Source organism: Oncorhynchus keta, chromosome 12 (genome assembly GCF_023373465.1).
Source record: "Oncorhynchus keta strain PuntledgeMale-10-30-2019 chromosome 12, Oket_V2, whole genome shotgun sequence".
NCBI lineage: Eukaryota > Metazoa > Chordata > Actinopteri > Salmoniformes > Salmonidae > Oncorhynchus > Oncorhynchus keta.
The window spans coordinates 4,116,801-4,134,898 of NC_068432.1; the positions used below are offsets into that span (position 1 = coordinate 4,116,801).

General features: G+C 42.4%; 1 protein-coding gene across 5 annotated transcripts in view; it reads left to right on the forward strand.

Moving 5' to 3' along the window:
* The window catches only part of LOC118390881 (SH3 and PX domain-containing protein 2B-like), an 85,269-nt gene that overhangs the window by 62,106 nt on the left and 5,065 nt on the right, over positions 1-18,098 (forward strand). For 2 of the 5 annotated variants that reach the window (XM_035781596.2, XM_035781598.2), the window contains 7 exons: positions 1,876-1,911; positions 3,472-3,603; positions 3,995-4,096; positions 10,699-10,816; positions 11,000-11,214; positions 17,724-17,770; positions 17,928-18,053. In XM_035781596.2, coding sequence (XP_035637489.1) covers positions 1,876-1,911; positions 3,472-3,603; positions 3,995-4,096; positions 10,699-10,816; positions 11,000-11,214; positions 17,724-17,770; positions 17,928-18,053 — 776 coding nt within the window. Of the gene's footprint in view, positions 1-1,875; positions 1,912-3,471; positions 3,604-3,994; positions 4,097-4,971; positions 5,311-10,698; positions 10,817-10,999; positions 11,215-17,723; positions 17,771-17,927; positions 18,054-18,098 lie in introns of those variants that run through there. The other 3 variants (XM_035781597.2, XM_035781600.2, XM_052457617.1) reach the window with 2 other exon arrangements.

Here is an 18,098-nt window from a genome sequence, read left to right on the forward strand (position 1 = left end):
AGTCCAGCCATAGTACAGTCGTGGCCAAAAGTTGAGAATGACACAAATATGAATTTTCAAAGTCTGCTGCCTCAGTGTCTTTAGATATTTTTGTCAGATGTTACTATGGAATACTGAAGTATAATTACAAGCATTTCATAAGTGTCAAAGGCTTTTATTGACAATTACATGAAGTTGATGCAAAGAGTCAATATTTGCAGTGTTCACCCTTCTTTTTCAACACCTCTGCAATCCGCCCTAGCATGCTATCAATTAACTTCTGGGCCTCATCCTGACTGATGGCAGCCCATTCTTGCATAATCGATGCTTGGAGTTTGTCAGAATTTGTGGGTTTTTGTTTGTCCACCTGCCTCTTGAGGATTGCCCACAAGTTCTCAATGGGAATAAGGTCTGGGTAGTTTCCTGCCGTGGACCCATAATATAGATGTTTTGTTCCCCGAGCCACTTAGTTATCATTTTTGGCTTATGGCAAGGTGCTGGAAAAGGCATTGTTCATCACCAAATTGTTCCTAGATGGTTGGGAGAAGTTGCTCTCGGAGGATGTGTTGGTACCATCCTTTATTCATGGCTGTGTTCTTAGGCAAAATTGTGAGTGAGCACACTCCCTTGGCTGAGAAGCAACCCCACACATAAATGGTCTCAGGATGCTTAACTGTTGGCATGACACAGGACTGATGGTAGCGCTCACCTCGTCTTCTCCGGACAAGCATTTTTCCGGATGCTCCAAACAGTCGGAAAGGGGATTCATCAGAGTAAATGAATTTACCCCAGTCCTCAGCAGTCCAATCCCTGTACCTTTTGCAGAATATCAGTCTGTCCCTGATGTTTTTCCTTGAGAGAAGTGGCTTCTTTGCTGCCCTTCTTGACACCAGGCCATCCTCCAAAAGTCTTCTCCTCACTGTGCGTGCAGATGCACTCACACCTGCCTGCTGCCATTCCTGAGCAAGCTCTGTACTGGTGGTTCCCGATCCCGCAACTGAATCAACTTTAGGAGACGGTCCTGGCTCTTGCCGAACTTTCTTGAGCACCCTAAAGCCTTCTTCACAACAATTGAACCGCTCTCCTTGAAGTTCTTGATGATCCAATAAATGGTTGATTTAGGTGTAATCTTACTGGCAGCAATATCCTTGCCTGTGAAGCCCTTTTTGTGCAACGCAATGATGACGGCACGTGTTTCCTTGCAGGAAAACATTGTTGACAGATGAAGAACAATGATTCCAAGCAGCACCCTCCTTTTGAAGCTTCCAGTCTGTTATTCAAACTCAATCAGCATGACAGCATGACAACATGATCTTACATCCTTGTCCTCGTCAACACTCACACCTGTGTTAACGAGAGAATCACTGACATGATGTCAGCTGGTCCTTTTGTGGCAGGGCTGAAATGTAGTGGAAATGTTTTTTGGGGATTCAGTTCATTTTCATGGCAAAGAGGGACTCAATTAATCTGATCACTCTTCAAAATATTCTGGAGTATATGCAAATTGCCATCATACAAACTGAGGCAACAAACTTTGTGAAAATTAATATTTGTTTCATTCTCAAAACTTTTGGCCACGACTGAAAACTCAGAGGTTCTATTGCCTCTGGCAGAGAAAAAAAACTGTTGTTTGCATCAATCTGTTTACATTTCTCAGTGGGGATTGGAGCGCCCTCTAGCTGTATTGTTGCATACTCTCCATTATTTTCACTCTAGATTGCTATATAAAGATGTAAGACTATCATTATTACATTTATTTGAAGTTAGATACACACCACTACTTCTACATAGTGTTTTGTTTCAGAGTTTTGCCTCTTCTTTTTTCATCTAACCAACCCATATATTTTCCATCCATGTCAAGTTTCAATTTCAATTTCCTTCATTTTCCTCCATCAGGGATTGTGGAGAGAGCGACTACTTTCCTAAAGAGAGGTAGTAACAGATTCATGCTTGGTCATACTTTTGTATGTGACCCCTGGGTTACTAGCCCTCCGTTAGGGGCCCTTGGCTGTTGGGCCTTTTAGCTGGGACGTGGCTCTGAGGTGGGTCTGGGCAGTGCGGGGTAGAGCGGTGGAAGGGATAGCCTTGTATGTGATTCAGCCAACGCATCTGTCTCTATATCAAGCTAAAGCAAATACAGGTCTGGGACCAGGCTAGGGACAGGTGGGGTAGAGAGGGCAGGGTGGGGCAAGCTTGGTGCTCACTCTGTGTGATGTGCATGGCGGTGTGTTAGTTATGTCAAGAGGGCACCAGATGGTGTGTGTCTGACTGTACACCCTGCCCAACTCCCTTGCTCCTGTGCTGAAATCAACCCTGTCTTGGTTGTGGGAAATAATCGTCACCTTGATAGATGTGCATGCTGTGCCATAACAACAACAACATTACCATCCTCATTCTGTGTCATTGGCTCTTGGGGTATCAGACGTGACAGTTTTCATAATCTATAGTATCTAGTTCAAGAGACGTGATGCAGGATGGTTTAAATACAAGGCTCCATCTCTGGACAATTATGCATTTAGAGGATATTATGAGTGCATCACACTCTGCATCCCCGGGGGTAGCTCTGGTTGTCATCCCATCAAGGGCACATTACAGAGCAGGCCCTCTTGTTGTTCTGACCTACAGCATTGTAGTAGACTAGGTGTTGGGGTGTCCTGGTGGCGGGTTGTCTCTGTATCTCTGTGGCAGCCACGCGGTTGATTAGCATAACCCTCCTTCCTATCCTGTCGTCTGTCATAACATCTCCCTCTCTCTGCTCTCTGACCACCATTTTATTCTTCCGTCTCGAAAACCATGCCTGCTTCCTCTTCATCCTCTATCTGCGGCGGTGTGGCTGGTAGAGAGGTCAGATCTACAGTACCAGTCAAAAGTTTGGACACAGCTACTCATTCCAGGGTTTTTCTTTATTTTGACTATTTTCTTCGTTGTAGAGTAATAGTAAAGACAAAACTATGAAATAACACATATGGAATCATGTAGTAACCAAAAAAGTATTAAACAAATCAAAATATTTTTGATTATTCAAAATAGCCACCATTTGCCTTGATGACAAGCTTGCACACTCTTAGCATTCTTTCAACCAGCTTCATGAGGTAGTCACCTGGAATGCATTTCAATAAACAGGTGTACCACAACATTCTGCAGCAATACACCATCCCATCTGGTTTGCACTTAGTCCCACTATCATTTGTTTTTCAGCAGGACAATGACCCAAAACACACCTTCAGGCTCAGAATATGTGGGAACTCCTAGTGTGCAAAGCTGTCATCAAGGCAAAGGGTGGCTACTTTGAAGAATAAAAAAATGTTTCGATTTTTTTACACTTTGTTACTACATTGTTCCAAATGTGTTATTTCATAGTTTAGATCTCTTCACTATTATTCTACGATGTAGAAATTGTAAAAAATAAAGAGAAATCCTTGAATGAGTAGGTGTATCCAAGCTATTGACTGGCACTGTACATGTATGTGTGCTCTGTGTCCCTCCCTGCAGGAGACTCCACCTCAGCTGACCCTCTGCTCCTAGACCAGTATGTGGCCGTCACTGACTATGAGAAACAGGAGAGCTCTGAGATCAGCCTGCACGTGGGACAGACGGTGGAGGTCATCGAGAAGAATGAGTCTGGTACGAGACCTGGATCAGATGGCGGCAGACTTTAGCTAAATGACTGAGGTTGTGTCCCAAATGACACTTGTTTATATAGTGTTGGCCCTGGTCAATAGTAGTCCACTATAAGGGGAATAGGGTGCCATTTGGGGCATGAGTCCTGGCGGCCTTAACGTGTTTTATAAAACAACCCCCCCTCCCCACATCAACTGAAAGAATGTTATCATACATGAATGAACCTGAGATACAGGTACTTTAATGTGTACCAAGACGACTGCCAAATAGCAGCAGCATAATGCTATCACGTTGTCCTCAGATCCTTCCAAATAGCCAATACAGGACCTAGAGAGAGCCTCTGCTGTGTGACGGACTCTTCTGTGTTTGTGTGCGTTTTGCTCTTTGTGTGCAGGTTGGTGGTTTGTTAGTTCAGACGAGGCCCAAGGCTGGGTCCCTGCCACCTGCCTGGAGGCCCAGGATGACCCTGACGACTTCTCCCTTCCCGGCGAGGAAGGTAACTCGCTCCGTGTGTCGCACTGCCCTAGGCCACATTAAGTCAAAACATAGGCCTACTGTAATTACTGTAATTACTGATCACATTGGCAGCCATAAGGAGCAGCTCACAGTCAAAACTCAAGGTTTGCTGCCAAGTCATTATGACGCAAAACAGTGTGTCCTCATTGATTAAGATGTAGGAGAAATGTGGAACTGTATTGAATTAATTTTGGAAGCAGGATGTCTTGAAATCGTTACATTACGTAATGTATGTGGGAAAATGACCTCTGACTGTCTATCACCTTCACCTGTCTCTGCCCGTCGATGATGCTGCGTTCATAACCAAGGGGGAAGGTCGTAAATACCAGTTGTGAAGTTGGATACTATCACGTGCTTTGAACCTGTTGAGAAATGCCAATTGGCTAATGGCCAACAAGCTGCATCAACTATAAATAAGAAATACAGCTATCATGCTTGTAAACAAATTATACTGTTCAAAAAACATATTAATAGATTGCTTTTTTAAAATAAATAATGCTTTGTTTAAACTGTGGAAAATGCTGTTATCAAGGTCATCTCCTTAGTAGGTGACGTCAGAGGTCAGCATGTGGGAGAAGTCGGAGCTTTGGGATGATACATGCATTTCCCACTAGTAATTTCGAGTTCCCAATCGTATGTAGTACATTCCACCTTTGGTTATGAATGCAGTGTTTGAACCAACCATAGAGATAAATAGAGGACTCTAGTGCCCAAATGCCCTTTTTAGCATGGAGTGCCCATTGAGGACTTCCTATGGGTTAAGGAAGGATCACATAATTCCATCTGGGTCAACAGGGGGGGGGGTCAGCCAATTAATTATGCTTGTGAGCAAACATTCCATAACTGCAGGTGGCAATTAATCGCTAACCTCGTTTGTATACTGTAGCTGTTCAAACAACACACTCCAGATGGCAGTATGCACCCTTTCAGTTTGTTTACCAACTCATAGAAGTAGAAGTAGAAGAAAAAGAAAAGCCAGTGCGCTCACAGAGGCCACAATGGGGCAGATACAAGAGTCCTCTATAATCTTCTATGGAACTAAGAAAACAGAGCCAGCGTATTTACTTCCTCTTTACTTACTTCCTGCTGCTCACTATGCTCTGCTGTCAGTGTCCCGGAGATACTGGTCACTGCCGAGCCTTGTGGGCCGCCGGCGAACGTTAGGGGATCTGTTCAGCACAGGCTTTGGGCAAGGTGGAGCGCACGACTCTTTTCTCCCTTTTCTCTATCTGTGTGTAAAATGTCATGTTTAGCATGAAAAGCCCATGCATGACCAACCCAAGCCTAAGACTGAGGCAAGACATGCATGCGTGGCATGGATTGTAATGGATGCTTCCTTTATGTTGGTATGATTCGTTCTCTCGATGGCATGCTGTGGAGAAAAAATAGTTTCTCACTTTTACTGTTATTTCAGTGACATATGACATTTTTAGATTAGTTATTAAAACAATCCAAAAAGGGTCCATTTTAGGTCTACTGAATTAAAGTGATTGTTACGCAAATATTCTATTTAGAAAGAACAAACAATCTGTTACAAGTGAAGGGGCATTTCCATGTAAAAGCACCAACATGTGAGGTTCATGTCAAATGGAAGCTAAGAGTCTATATTTTTGGGAAACGAAGGCAGAGGTACATTTGAGCCATTTTCCATCGTAAAAATGTGGTATAGTGAAAGGCTTTGATTTCTGAATAAATAGATGGAAAAGGGATCTTAGAAAACATCTCGCAGAAAAATTCTTAAAAGGAATCAGAAATGCATCAAAACACAATGTTGACATACAGACCCCTGCCAACTAATAAAGACTTTTATATTTCGCTTTGGAGAAATTGTTTACCTTCTGTAAATAAAATAAAAAAAATTGCGTTAGTGCCTTGTAATTATGTTACCAAAAACCACACACTCCATGACCAGAAATATGTCGACACCTGCTCGTTGAACATCTTATTACAAAATCATGGGCAATAATATGTAGTTGGTCCCCCCCCAGCTCATAAATGTTTTCTGTGACTGTTGTTTGGTGGTCAAACCAAGAGTGTTAAAAACTGAGTCTGGAAAACCCCTCCCTCTCTCTCCCTCTATCCAATTAATATCACCTCTCCCAACTCTTACTGACACCTACCCATGTAACCCCTCTCTTTCCATTTACTGTAACCAGTTTCCTCACCCTCTGAGCACCGACTGACACGGGACATCGAAAAGTAGTTGAAATTTGGTCAGTCTAGCCTGGCCTTGATATTAACATCCACAGATGGACTGGGCCAAATCTGAACCGAACATAGACGCATGTTTCACAGGTTTGGATAGCATAGTACAGTGTTACTGTAGTTCAATAACCAAAATATATATTAAACTCAAGGTGCCATGTCATAGCTTTACACCCCATTCTTTCTGCAGACATCTTTGAATCGTAATTTGGAGCAGATATTTAAGATTTTACCGTAATCTGTTACCAAAATTTGCACCTGCACAGTTCTTCCACATAATTAGTTTTTTTTGTTACAAAAAAATATATATATAAATTGTTAAAAGTAGTACGTGTGGATATAGTTCTATTGTTAAACCTTTATATCAATGTTTTTTTGTTTGGCATACATTTTAAAGTGAAAAGACTGAGTCAAAGCGCAAATATGTTACTGTGCAATTGCCCTGAACTCCTAATGCTAGCGTAGTTGTAATTCTGTCTGATGTTTTGTGTTGCATGATGTGTGTCGCATGTCTTCTCACTCCACAAGTTAGATCCCGCCCAGGCTCTGTCTACAAGGAAACACCCACTGAAAGCGTTCAACTGATTACTAGTTTATGATCTGGGAATGGTGTACTGGGAATGGTGTACTGGGGGCTAACACATTACATCCACTAGCAGATAGTGGGAGACTAGGTTCAGAAATTCTATCCAAGAAATGTAAAGAAAGTTGCAGTTTATTTACGGCATTTCTATACAATTTTGGAGAACAGCCAAAAACAAACATTGTTTGCTGCAGCTTCACCTCAGTCGATCTACAAACACGTAGCCTAGTAGCTTTACAATTAGCCGCTATCCATTTACTCAGGACCGGGATTAAAAACAATTTCATACGTCCAGAGGGATCTGTTAGCGGAAAAAGGTATTTTATTAACCAACGGTAAACCGATAAATCTGTAAAGCAAAATGTATTTTATACAGCTAATTTCCTGCAATTCTACACATTTTGCAATGACATATGCAATGTTAATATGATATCTCAGTGAGAGTGACTAACAAAATCAAAATGGGGGCCCCCTGGAGGTCAGGGACCCTGGGCACATGGTTGGTAATTCGGCACTGATTACAATGAGTTTAGATTGACTGGTAAATTAGTGTAGCCAGCTAACATTTTTTTTACTGTTTTCCATCCAAAATATGCACATTTTCCCACTAGTGGTGTATTCATACCAAACAGACTTGTTGCAAATACAAATCAGTGAGTGATGTAGTGCACACAATCAACTTTTCTGCTTAAGGTTTCATGTACCTAATACAAATCCAATGTTCAATGTGTTTCTATCGCATTTTCAACTATACCGATAGTTTTCACAAACGGTTGCGTTAAATATCAAAATGTACCTATTTTCTGGTCTTGGTACTTGCGCTCTAGCGAACAGTTTGCAGATACAGTACGGGTAGGCTGTGCGGGTAGGATAGTCTACATGATGAGATTGTTATGGATAAGATCGAGAAAGTTTTGAATTGTCAAGACGGTAGTCAAGCATCTATCATGTCACCAAAATAAGACCCTAGACATTTATTTGGAAAGGAGCATCAAACTCATACCATGCACTTTCACCACCCTGTGTTCATCATCAATGTATTTCATCTGTAGCCTATAAACAGCATGGTTTCCCGAGGCATATTGGGAGGACCACAAACCATGTCATTGCGTGACTCCAAGTTTACTTCAATATGTTTATTATATCGATATTTGCTCATAAAGGCGTTTCCACCGCCATTTCTCGCATAATTAATTTTACCAACACAAACATATCCTACCATGTCAAACTAACAAATGTGTCAGCATTTATACAATTATATTGAGATTTCCTGTTTCATCACAGCTGTTGCTTTAGTTGCATCAAAACTGGATGGAAACGTGGTTACTGAGTGACAATTAACAAGAGGAAAACTGCTGATGCACAACCAAGTTTCGAAAATTGCACCTTGTGTATTCTACTATTGTTACTCTCAACAGTAAGCTAAGATCCCCAGACTGAGTGCCTACATTTTTTTAATTTTTTTTATGAAAAAGTTTATTTGGATTTCATAAACAATTGTCCTCATGTAGCTATGGCCCTGGGTAGGTTATTCGAATTTAGTATAAAGATAGCATATCTAAATAATGGTGTGTATGGACAGTATATGAATATAAAGTGTGTACTGTACATAAGAAGTGGGTAAAGCAGTATGTAAACATTATTAAAGTGACTAAATGTTCAATCACTATGTACATAGGGAAGCAGTCTAAGGTACAAGATGCTCGTTTATATGAGTTGTACTGTATTTACATATACTTGCACTGTCCAGACTGCCTCATTAACTACTGTTGTTGTCATCACTTACTGTTGCATAACTCAACAATTGTGTCAATAGCAGGATACTCTCAAATTTACAATCTACACGTTTGGCACTAGATTACTGCGTTACATTGTTTGCGAGATCAGACATAGGGCGGTGCCAGAGCGCAGAATAATTTACAAACGCTCAACACCTGTTGAATATGGCCGGTGTCAGTAAAAGTTGGCCAAAAAAAAGCAGCAGTTAGTCACCAACACTCTGGATAGCGTAAACACAGCCTAACCAGCTCTGCTAGGGCGAGTAAAATCATCAGTGAGGTGTTCTTTCATTTGTGTCTGGAAGTAGCTAGCAAGCTAGCCAGTTAGCTTGGGTGCTTGACTGCCGTTGTGATCAACTGTACTGATCGGCCAGAGCGTCCAGTATTTTTCCTGGTGTTAAATTGTAATTTAAACTGTATTCAATTATTCCTTTTTAAAAATTCCACCAAAAAATAACACCCATCAAAAAACATTTTTTTTTTTTTTTTAGATGTGTCAAGATGTGTTAAATCCCCCGACGAAGCTTTAGCGTTCTTATAAACTGATGTTACCCACTCTTCTGCCAAGGCACCTGCAGGTTCCCGGACATTTCTGGGGGGAATGGCCCAAGCCCTCACCCTCCGATCCAACAGGTCCCAGACGTGCTCAATGGGATTGAGATCCGGGCTCTTCGCTGGCCATGGCAGAACACTGACATTCCTGTCTTGCAGGAAATCACACACAAAACGAACAGTATGGCTGGTGGCATTGTCATGCTGTGGAGGGTCATGTCAGGATGAGCCTGCAGGAAGGGTCCCACACGAGGGAGGATGTCTTCCCTGTAACGCACAGCATTGAGATTCCCTGCAATGACAACAAGCTCAGTCTGATGATGCTGTGACACACCGCCCCAGACCATAACAGACCTCCACCTCCAAATCGATCCAGCTCCAGAGTACAGGCCTCTGTGTAACTCTCATTCCTTTGACGATAAATGCGAATCCGACCATCGCCCCTGGTGAGACAAATCCGCGACTCATCAGTGAAGAGCACTTTTTGCCAGTCCTGTCTGGTCCAGCGACGGTGGGTTTGTGCCCATAGGCGACGTTGTTGCCAGGGATGTCTGGTGAGGACCTGCCTTACAACAAACCTACAAGACCTCAGTCTAGCCTCTCGGGCAGTTGTTGTTGCCATCCTGTACCTGTCCCGTGGGTGTGATGTTTGGATGTACCAATCCTGTGCAGGTGTTGTTACGTGGTCTGCCCACTGCGAGGATGATTTGCTGTCCGTCCCGTCTCCCTGTAGCGCTGTCTTAGGAATCTCACAGTATGGACATTGCAATTTATTGCCCTGGCCACATCTGCAGTCCTCATGCCTCCTTGCAGCATGCCTAAGGCTTGTTCACACAGATGAGCAGGGACCCTGGGCATCTTTCTTTTGCCGTTTTTCAGAGTCAGTAGAAAGGCCTCTTTAGTGTCCTAGGTTTTCAGAACTGTGACCTTAATTGCCTACCGTCTGTAAGCTGTTAGTGTCTTAACAACCATTCCACAGGTGCATGTTCATTAATTGTTTATGGTTCATTGAACAAGCATGGGAAACAGTGTTTAAACCCTTCACAATGAGAACTTTTTTTGCTGAGTTTAGATGTAATGGAAAGACGATGTATTCCATTGAGCCAATTTCAGCCATTACCTGGGTGTGTTTGACAGCTCGTTACAGACGTTTCCGCAGTCATAATATTAAACGGGAGAAAAACGACAGGCACAAGCAAGCGTATGAAAGAGTCGCATGAGTAAAATGAAAGCAATTAATCCAGCGAGATTTAAGTGACAGGTGATTTATTCACCCCTCAAACACAGGAAATAGATGGCTGAAATAGACCGATCCTCAGATAGGAGGGGCATGTGCGTTGCTACATAATGTGCTGTCCCTGCCAATTTGTTGACTCCCATCTGCTTGATTGATATTCTTTTAAAAGTTAGTATGCAAGATGAAAAAGACATCACCTAATGTCATGTGTTCTTTGCCATTTCCAGAGGAGAAGTACACAGTGATCTACCCATATGCAGCGCGAGACCAAGATGAGATCGACCTAGAAAGTGGCATGACGGTGGAGGTCATGCAGAAGAACCTTGAGGGCTGGTGGAAGATCAGGTAAAACACAATACCCCAGAAGTGTGTCTGTATACAGTGAATGCATGTTGGCTTTGTGGTGCATGTGCATTTCATTGAGTGTGTGGATCAGAGTTGGTTGCTTGTTTCTACTAAATAAGGCCTTTGTTGTTGTTTCTCTCTCTATTGAAGCTGTGAACGTAACCTCTCTGCTGCCCTCTACAGGTACCAGGGACAGGAGGGCTGGGCCCCGGCGTCCTACTTGAAGAAGGCCGACATCCTGAGCCAGAAGCTGGTGGCAGGGGCAGCGGGCCACTCCAGCACTAACGACCTGGACGGATTCTCTAAGCAGCAGAGTCAACAGAACCAAGCCAAGGAGAACCGAGGAGACAACAAGGATCAGAAAGACAAGGGCTTCTCCCCCTTTGCCAAGCAGCACAGTGAGTAGGAACTAGAAATGTAAACAACTAACTAGTTTAACAACAAACAGCTGTAACGCTCTACTTAATGCCTGCAGGTAGGCGTTATTAAAATACATGATAAACCCTATAAAGATATAATAAAGCATTATACATTATGCAGGCTTTAGTATGCAGGCTTAAGTAGTGTTACTGAGACATCCCATCTGTATGAGGGATGCTTCCTCAGTCTCCTTCCTGCGAGGCTCTCTAAATCAATGCCTGAGTAATGTTAAACATCCCCTTTTTATTCCTACAGTGTGTAAGTAATTGAGGAGCTGAATGCTTTCCACAACTACACCGACAGTGAGGATGCATTACACATCGCGTTAGAGCCGAAGTCCCCAGTCTCCAGATTTAATTAGTCTACATCAAACAGTGCTCTCTCTTTTCTCTCTCTCTCTCTCTCTCTCTCTCTTTCTATGGTCTCTCTCGCTCTACTCACTAATCTCTCTCTCGCTCTGTGCCAACTGGGCACCAACTGGCTGAACCAATGTTGTTTCAAAGTAAATTGTCAACATATTGTGACGTGGAATCTACGTTGGATTTGCAAAAAAGTCCTCAATTGTTGTTTTGAGGGTAATTTTTTTTAGCACAGGATTATTTCATGGTAACCATTTTTCAGACAAACTGTGTATAAAATGTTAAATGTTTTCCTTTGAAACAACATCAGATTTTCACATTATATCCACTACAATAATAAAAAAACAGGATGGGCGGCACCTCCTACTGGAGAGTTAATCTACAGCTATCCCTTTGGTCTCTCATCCAGGGTTTTAACTGTCACGCTGGTATGAAGAGTCGGGAGACAGACGCAGGAATGCGTAATAAGGGTTTTTATTAAGCCCCAAATTACAGCGTGCCATGTAACGGCACGGGGACGAAGACCAAACAAACTCGTAACAAAAGAGCGAGGAGTGCCTCGAATAAATAACACAAGCGCCGAATGATTATCACGCGGGACGAGACCCATAATCATCTGCGCAATCCACAAGGGCACGAAAGCCCAAAACACACAGCACAGGTACTCACACGCACCAACGGACATAGTAATAATAATGGACACCCCAATGGAAACCAAATGTCATGACAATAATGACTTTAAAACAATCAGAGTTTAATGGCTATGATAGGAGAAAAGTGAGGATGGATCAACAACATTAATACACAATACTAACCTAAATGACAGAGTGAAAAGAAAGAAGCCTGTACAGAATAAAAATATTCCATGCTACATGTTATAGGTATGCTTGTCATCAGCAAGGACTAAGGGAAGACATGGCATAGAGCTAAGCATAATCCTTACAGAAAACCTGGTTCAGTCTGCTTTCTAACAGACACTGGGAGACAAATTCAACGTTCAGCAGGACAAATCTCTGGCTGGACCACTCAAGGACATTGAGACTTGTCCCGAAGCCAGTCCTGGATTGTCTTGGCTGTGTGCTTAGGGTCATTGTTTTGTTGGAAGGTGAACCTTCACCCCAGTCTGAGGTCCTGAGAACTCTGGAGCAGGTTTTCATCAATGATCTCTCTGTACTCTCTGCACGATTAATCTTTCCCTCGATCCTGACTAGTCTCCCAGTCCCTGCCACTGAAAAACATCCCCACAGCATGATGCTGCCACCACCATGCTTCACCGTAGGGATGGTGCCAGGTTTCCTCCAGATGTGACGCTTGGCATTCAGGACAATGTGTTCAATCTTGGTTTCATCAGACCAGAGAATCTTGTTTCTCATGGTGTGACAGTCCTTCAGGTGCCTTTTGGCAAGCTCCAAGCGGGCCGTTGTGCTTTTTACTGTGGAGTGGCTTCCGTCTGGCCACTCTACCATAAAGGCCTGATTGGTGGAGTACTGCAGAGATGGTTGTCCTTCTGGAAGGTTCTCCCATCTCCACAGAGGAACTCTGGAGCTCTGTCAGAGTGACCATCAGTTTCTTGGTCACCTCCCTGACCAAGGCCTTTCTCCCCCGGGCGGCCAGTTCTAAGGAAGTGTCTTGGTGGTTCCAAATTTCTTTCATTTAAGAATGATGGAGGCCACTGTGTTCTTGGGGAGATTCTATGCGGCAGACAGTCTTTGTTACCCTTCCCTAAAACTGTGCCTCAACACAATCCTGTCTCGGAGGTCTACGGACAATTCCTTCGATCGCATGGCTTGGGTTTTTGCTCTGATATGCACTGTCAACTGTAGGACCTTATATAGACAGGTGTGTGCCTTTCCAAATCATGTCCAATAAATGTAATTTACCACAGGTGGACTCCAATCAAGTTGTAGAAACATCTCAAGGATAATCAATGGAAACAGGATGCACCTGAGCTCAATTTCGAGTCTCATTGCAAAGGGGTTGAATACTTATGTAAATAAGGTATTTCAGTTTTTTTTATACAAATATTTCTAAAAATCTGTTCGCTTTGTCATTATGGGGTTTGGTGTGTGGATTAAAAATCAATTTTCGAATAAGGCTGTAATGTAACAGGTGGAAAAAGGGAAGGGGTCTGAATACTTTCCGAATGCACTATATTTATACTGAACAAACATATAAATGCACCATGTAAAATGTTGGTCCCATGTTTCATGAGCTGAAGTAAAAGATCCCAGAAATATTACATACGCACAAAAAGCTTCTCTCTAAGAATGTTGTGCACAATTTGTTTTACATCCCTGTTGGTGAGCACTTTTTTGCCTAGATAATCCATCTACCTTACCAGTGTGGCATTTCAAGAAGCTGATTAAATAGCATGACAATTACACAGGTGCTCCTTGTGCTAGGGACGATAAAAGGCCACTAAAATGTGCAGTTGTCATTTGGCATGCTGACTGCAAAAATGTCCACCAGAGCTGTTGCCAGACAATTGAATGTTGATTTCTCTACCATAAGCTGTATACGTCATTTTACAGAATTTGGCACTACATCCAACCGGCTTCACAACCGCAGTTTGCTGACGTCAACGTTATGAACAGAGTTCCCCATGGTGGCGGTGGGGTTATGGGATTGGCAGGCATAAGCTACAGACAACAAACACGAATTGCATTTGATTGATGGCAATTTAAATGCAGAGATACTGTGACAAGATCCTGAGGCCCATTGTCGTGCCATTCATTCGCCGCCATCGCCTCACGTTTCAGCATGATAATGCACAGCCTCATGTCGCAAGGATCGGTACACAGTTCCTGGAGCCTGAAAATGTCCCTGTTCTCCCATGGCCTGCGTACTCAGACGTGTCACCCTTTGAGCATGTTGTTTGGGATTCTTTAGATCAACGTGTTCCAGTTCCCGCCAATATCCAGCAACTTCGCACAACCATTGAAGAGGAGCGGGACAACATTCCACAGACCACAATCAACAGCCTGATGAGATGTGTCGCTCTGTATGAGGCTAAATTAAAGTTAATATATTATTAACTTGAATTTTTGCCTCACTCCATTTTAACCTAAAGTTAAGGTTAAAGAAAAGGACTAAATCAGAATCAAACTTTGCGTAAAGTGCATTTAAAGTTTGATTTGACTGGATTAAGTCCTGTTCTTTAATGGAGACGTGAATCCAACAGATCAATGATTCATTTGTAGACAAACATCTCCTTCAATATCCAGTATATTCTGGTTGGATAATTCATTCTGTGCCACGGACTTAGTCTGGCTTTAATTCCAGTTTGCCTACAAATGTAATAATTGATATGTTGGATTCACATCTTCCTCTTCAAAAATCTAAGTTAAAGAGTTGGACTAAATCAAATAAGGTTTGACTCTCTCTGAAAACGTAATGACAACTAAACCAAAAAAAAAAAAAATGTTTTTACCATTGAAATTTGGTTGTGCTTTACATCTCCTCCTTTAAACGTTGATAATTGGTTTTGTTGTCAACCTTACACAATTCAATATTACTTTAATACAGTTAATAATTTTAGGCTGTTAACTGGATCTTAAATTAATGTGACAGTATATATTCAATGTTAAAATGAGTAACGCGCCCATGGCCACATTTGAGGTTATTGTAACTCTAGATATCTTTATGTAATCGTAGAAAGTATGCATGTTCAAGATAATGCAAGGGTCACAGGTCTGTGGAGATCTTCACAATTGCTGTAATAATCTGTGCAGGATCTCGAACCGCATTGATCACTTGCACTATGTACTTTTAATGTAATCTCAACTGCAATCCAGGTCATGTGGTTCTGCTATTAGATGAAGCACAGTGATAAACACATTAAATTGTTGTAGAAATAATCTAAATATCTGACATTGTATTCCTGTTTAAACTATGTTGTGCTTTTCAAATGGTTGAAAGAGCAGCGATAACTAGGGATGGCACAATTACCGGTTATTACCGGTTATGGATGAAGACAGCCATGAATATAAAATAAGTCACGAACAGCTCACTGAATACAGGACAGCCAGGCATTCGTGCGTTTCTGCAATAACATGGACTCTTAACAACGTGATGAAACTTTGTTGCCCCTTGCTGAAACAGGCAAGGTGGTGTAGCAAACGATGAATTGAATGGGCTTGGAACCTCTAACCCTGGCCATTTTTGATTGGTAAACCCATGGGTATACTTACAATGACTGCCTGGTATTGTGATGGAATAAACTCCATAGTCATGTAGAATGTTCATACTAAATGTAGCTCGTGTATTTTGTTTGTAATGTCAGTTGAGTTGAATCAACAAATCACAGCACCTATGGGCAGAGACGAAGAGTCAAAGCAAGACGTTTTTTTTTGTACGGAGGTCAATGAAAATGTTTTGAATTTGGTTAACAAATCATTTAATTGCTACGTGACGCTTATTCGATGGAACTGATATAAACTGATGCATTTCGGCAACTTTGAAAAAAAATACTTCATATCGCCGTTGTGCCTGTTGTCATAAAGTATTACATTTTTTATTTTTCATCGTTGGCTGATTTGCTCTCAGCAAATACATCAGCATTTTAAGGTAGATTTTTAGTTTTTATTCACCTTTATTTAACTAGGCAAGTCAGTTAAGAACAAATTCTTATTTACAACAATGACCAGTGGGTTAAACTGCCTCAGGGGCAGAGCAACAGATTTTTACCTTGCCAGCTCGGGGATTCGATCTAGCAACCTTTCGGTTACTGGCCCACTAGGCTACCTGCCGCCCAACTGAGCTGAGAGCAAATCAGCCAATGATGAAAAATAAAAACTGTAATACTTTAACGTGGAGCTAGCCAGTGAGTTTACGAACATATCCTTTGTATCATTGCCATTATAATGTCTGTGACAGCGCCATTTAGGCTAGCTACTCTGATTTCCGAGCACTATCATCTTAGTGTACCAGAGTGCAGAATGACTCATGAATTTACAAACGTGCAACACCCGTTGAATGAGACGGTTGTCGGCAAGAAAGCGTAATTCAATCAACTTTAGACAGTTGGCGCTTGACTGGTGTTGAGGTCAGAACGCTCAGATCAACCCTACTCCTTTGCCAGAGCGTCCAGTGTGCGCTCTGAACGCTCGGAGAGCGAATCACTCTGAATTTACAAACGACTCAGAGCGCACTCTGACACAATGGAGGCAATTTACAAACGCACATAAAAAATAAGATCTCTATGGCCTGTTGTTCACACGCTTATCTGCCCTCTCATTGGCCAGAACGGTCTACACCTGATCTTGCCGCCTCTCGTCTGCCTTCCATCTTTGAGGACATGTATTTCAGTTGTTAAAGCAGTCACTTGACTATCTTGTCAATATAATAATAGAACGTCTTTGATAAGGGTACACTCGAAATGGCCACCAGTTCACCCACCCCTTATGCAACCATTGACTTAAATGGGGGACACCCGTTCAATTCATTCCATTTCTATGGCAGCACATGCAGTCAGGAAAAGTGTGTCTAATATTGTTTTATATTTTTTGCTATTCAAACGGTTATTACAGAAACCCATGACCATTTGCAATGGGTTTCCGTAATTAGCATCATCCAAACTTCTATGACTTCACAGCCCTAGTGATAAGACATTTAGATGAGATGACAACTAAACCCCCCAAAAAAAAAAAAAAAAACTCTGGTATTGTTTTTCATTTCAAATTTAGTTGTGCTTTTAGATGGTTGAAATCATAGTGAAAACACATCCAACAAACTTGTCTGTCTTTATGAGTTGCTGAATAAAAGGTTGAAATGTCGGAGTAACACAACCAAACATGACCAAAAATGTCCACATTGAAATGACGTGGTGTGCCCAGTGGGTAATCTCGCTCTCTTTGAGTCTCTTCAATCTGTCACCTTTACAGTGTGGTTGAAATTTAAAAGGCAATGTTCCCACTTTAGCGGAGACTGCATTCACGGTAAACGCTGCTAATGTCGGCGCAATCATCACCTTTTAAATGTAGGAATCTTTTCAGATTGAATAAAGCCCTTGGTTTCCCTCTGTCTGGAACTAATATCTCCTGCTATGAACAGTCGATGTCAACGCAGGCAGTGATTTGAGACTGATGAGGTGTGCAGTGATAAGGTTTCCTCTGCCTCTTCCTCTACAGAACAAGGGGCTAGACAGAGACCACCTCCACGCAGGGATCTCACCATCGTAAGTACCCCGCTCCAACCAGTTAACCGCACAATGAGACGCCAACAGCACTCATTAACAAAGACATTTGACCAAATGAGTTTTGCATTGTTTTGTGTTGACCTGCCACAAGTCAAACCTGATACTGACTCTTTCTTCACACCCTCCCTCCGTTTAGCCGAGGGGGCAGAACCTGCCCAAGCCACCCACCCCTCCCCAGGTGGAGGAGGAGTTCTATACCATCGCAGACTTCCAGACCACCATCCCCGACGGCATCAGCTTCCAGGCTGGGGTCAAAGTGGAGGTGAGACTCGTCACATCTCATCACACATTGGTAGATGGTTATTGC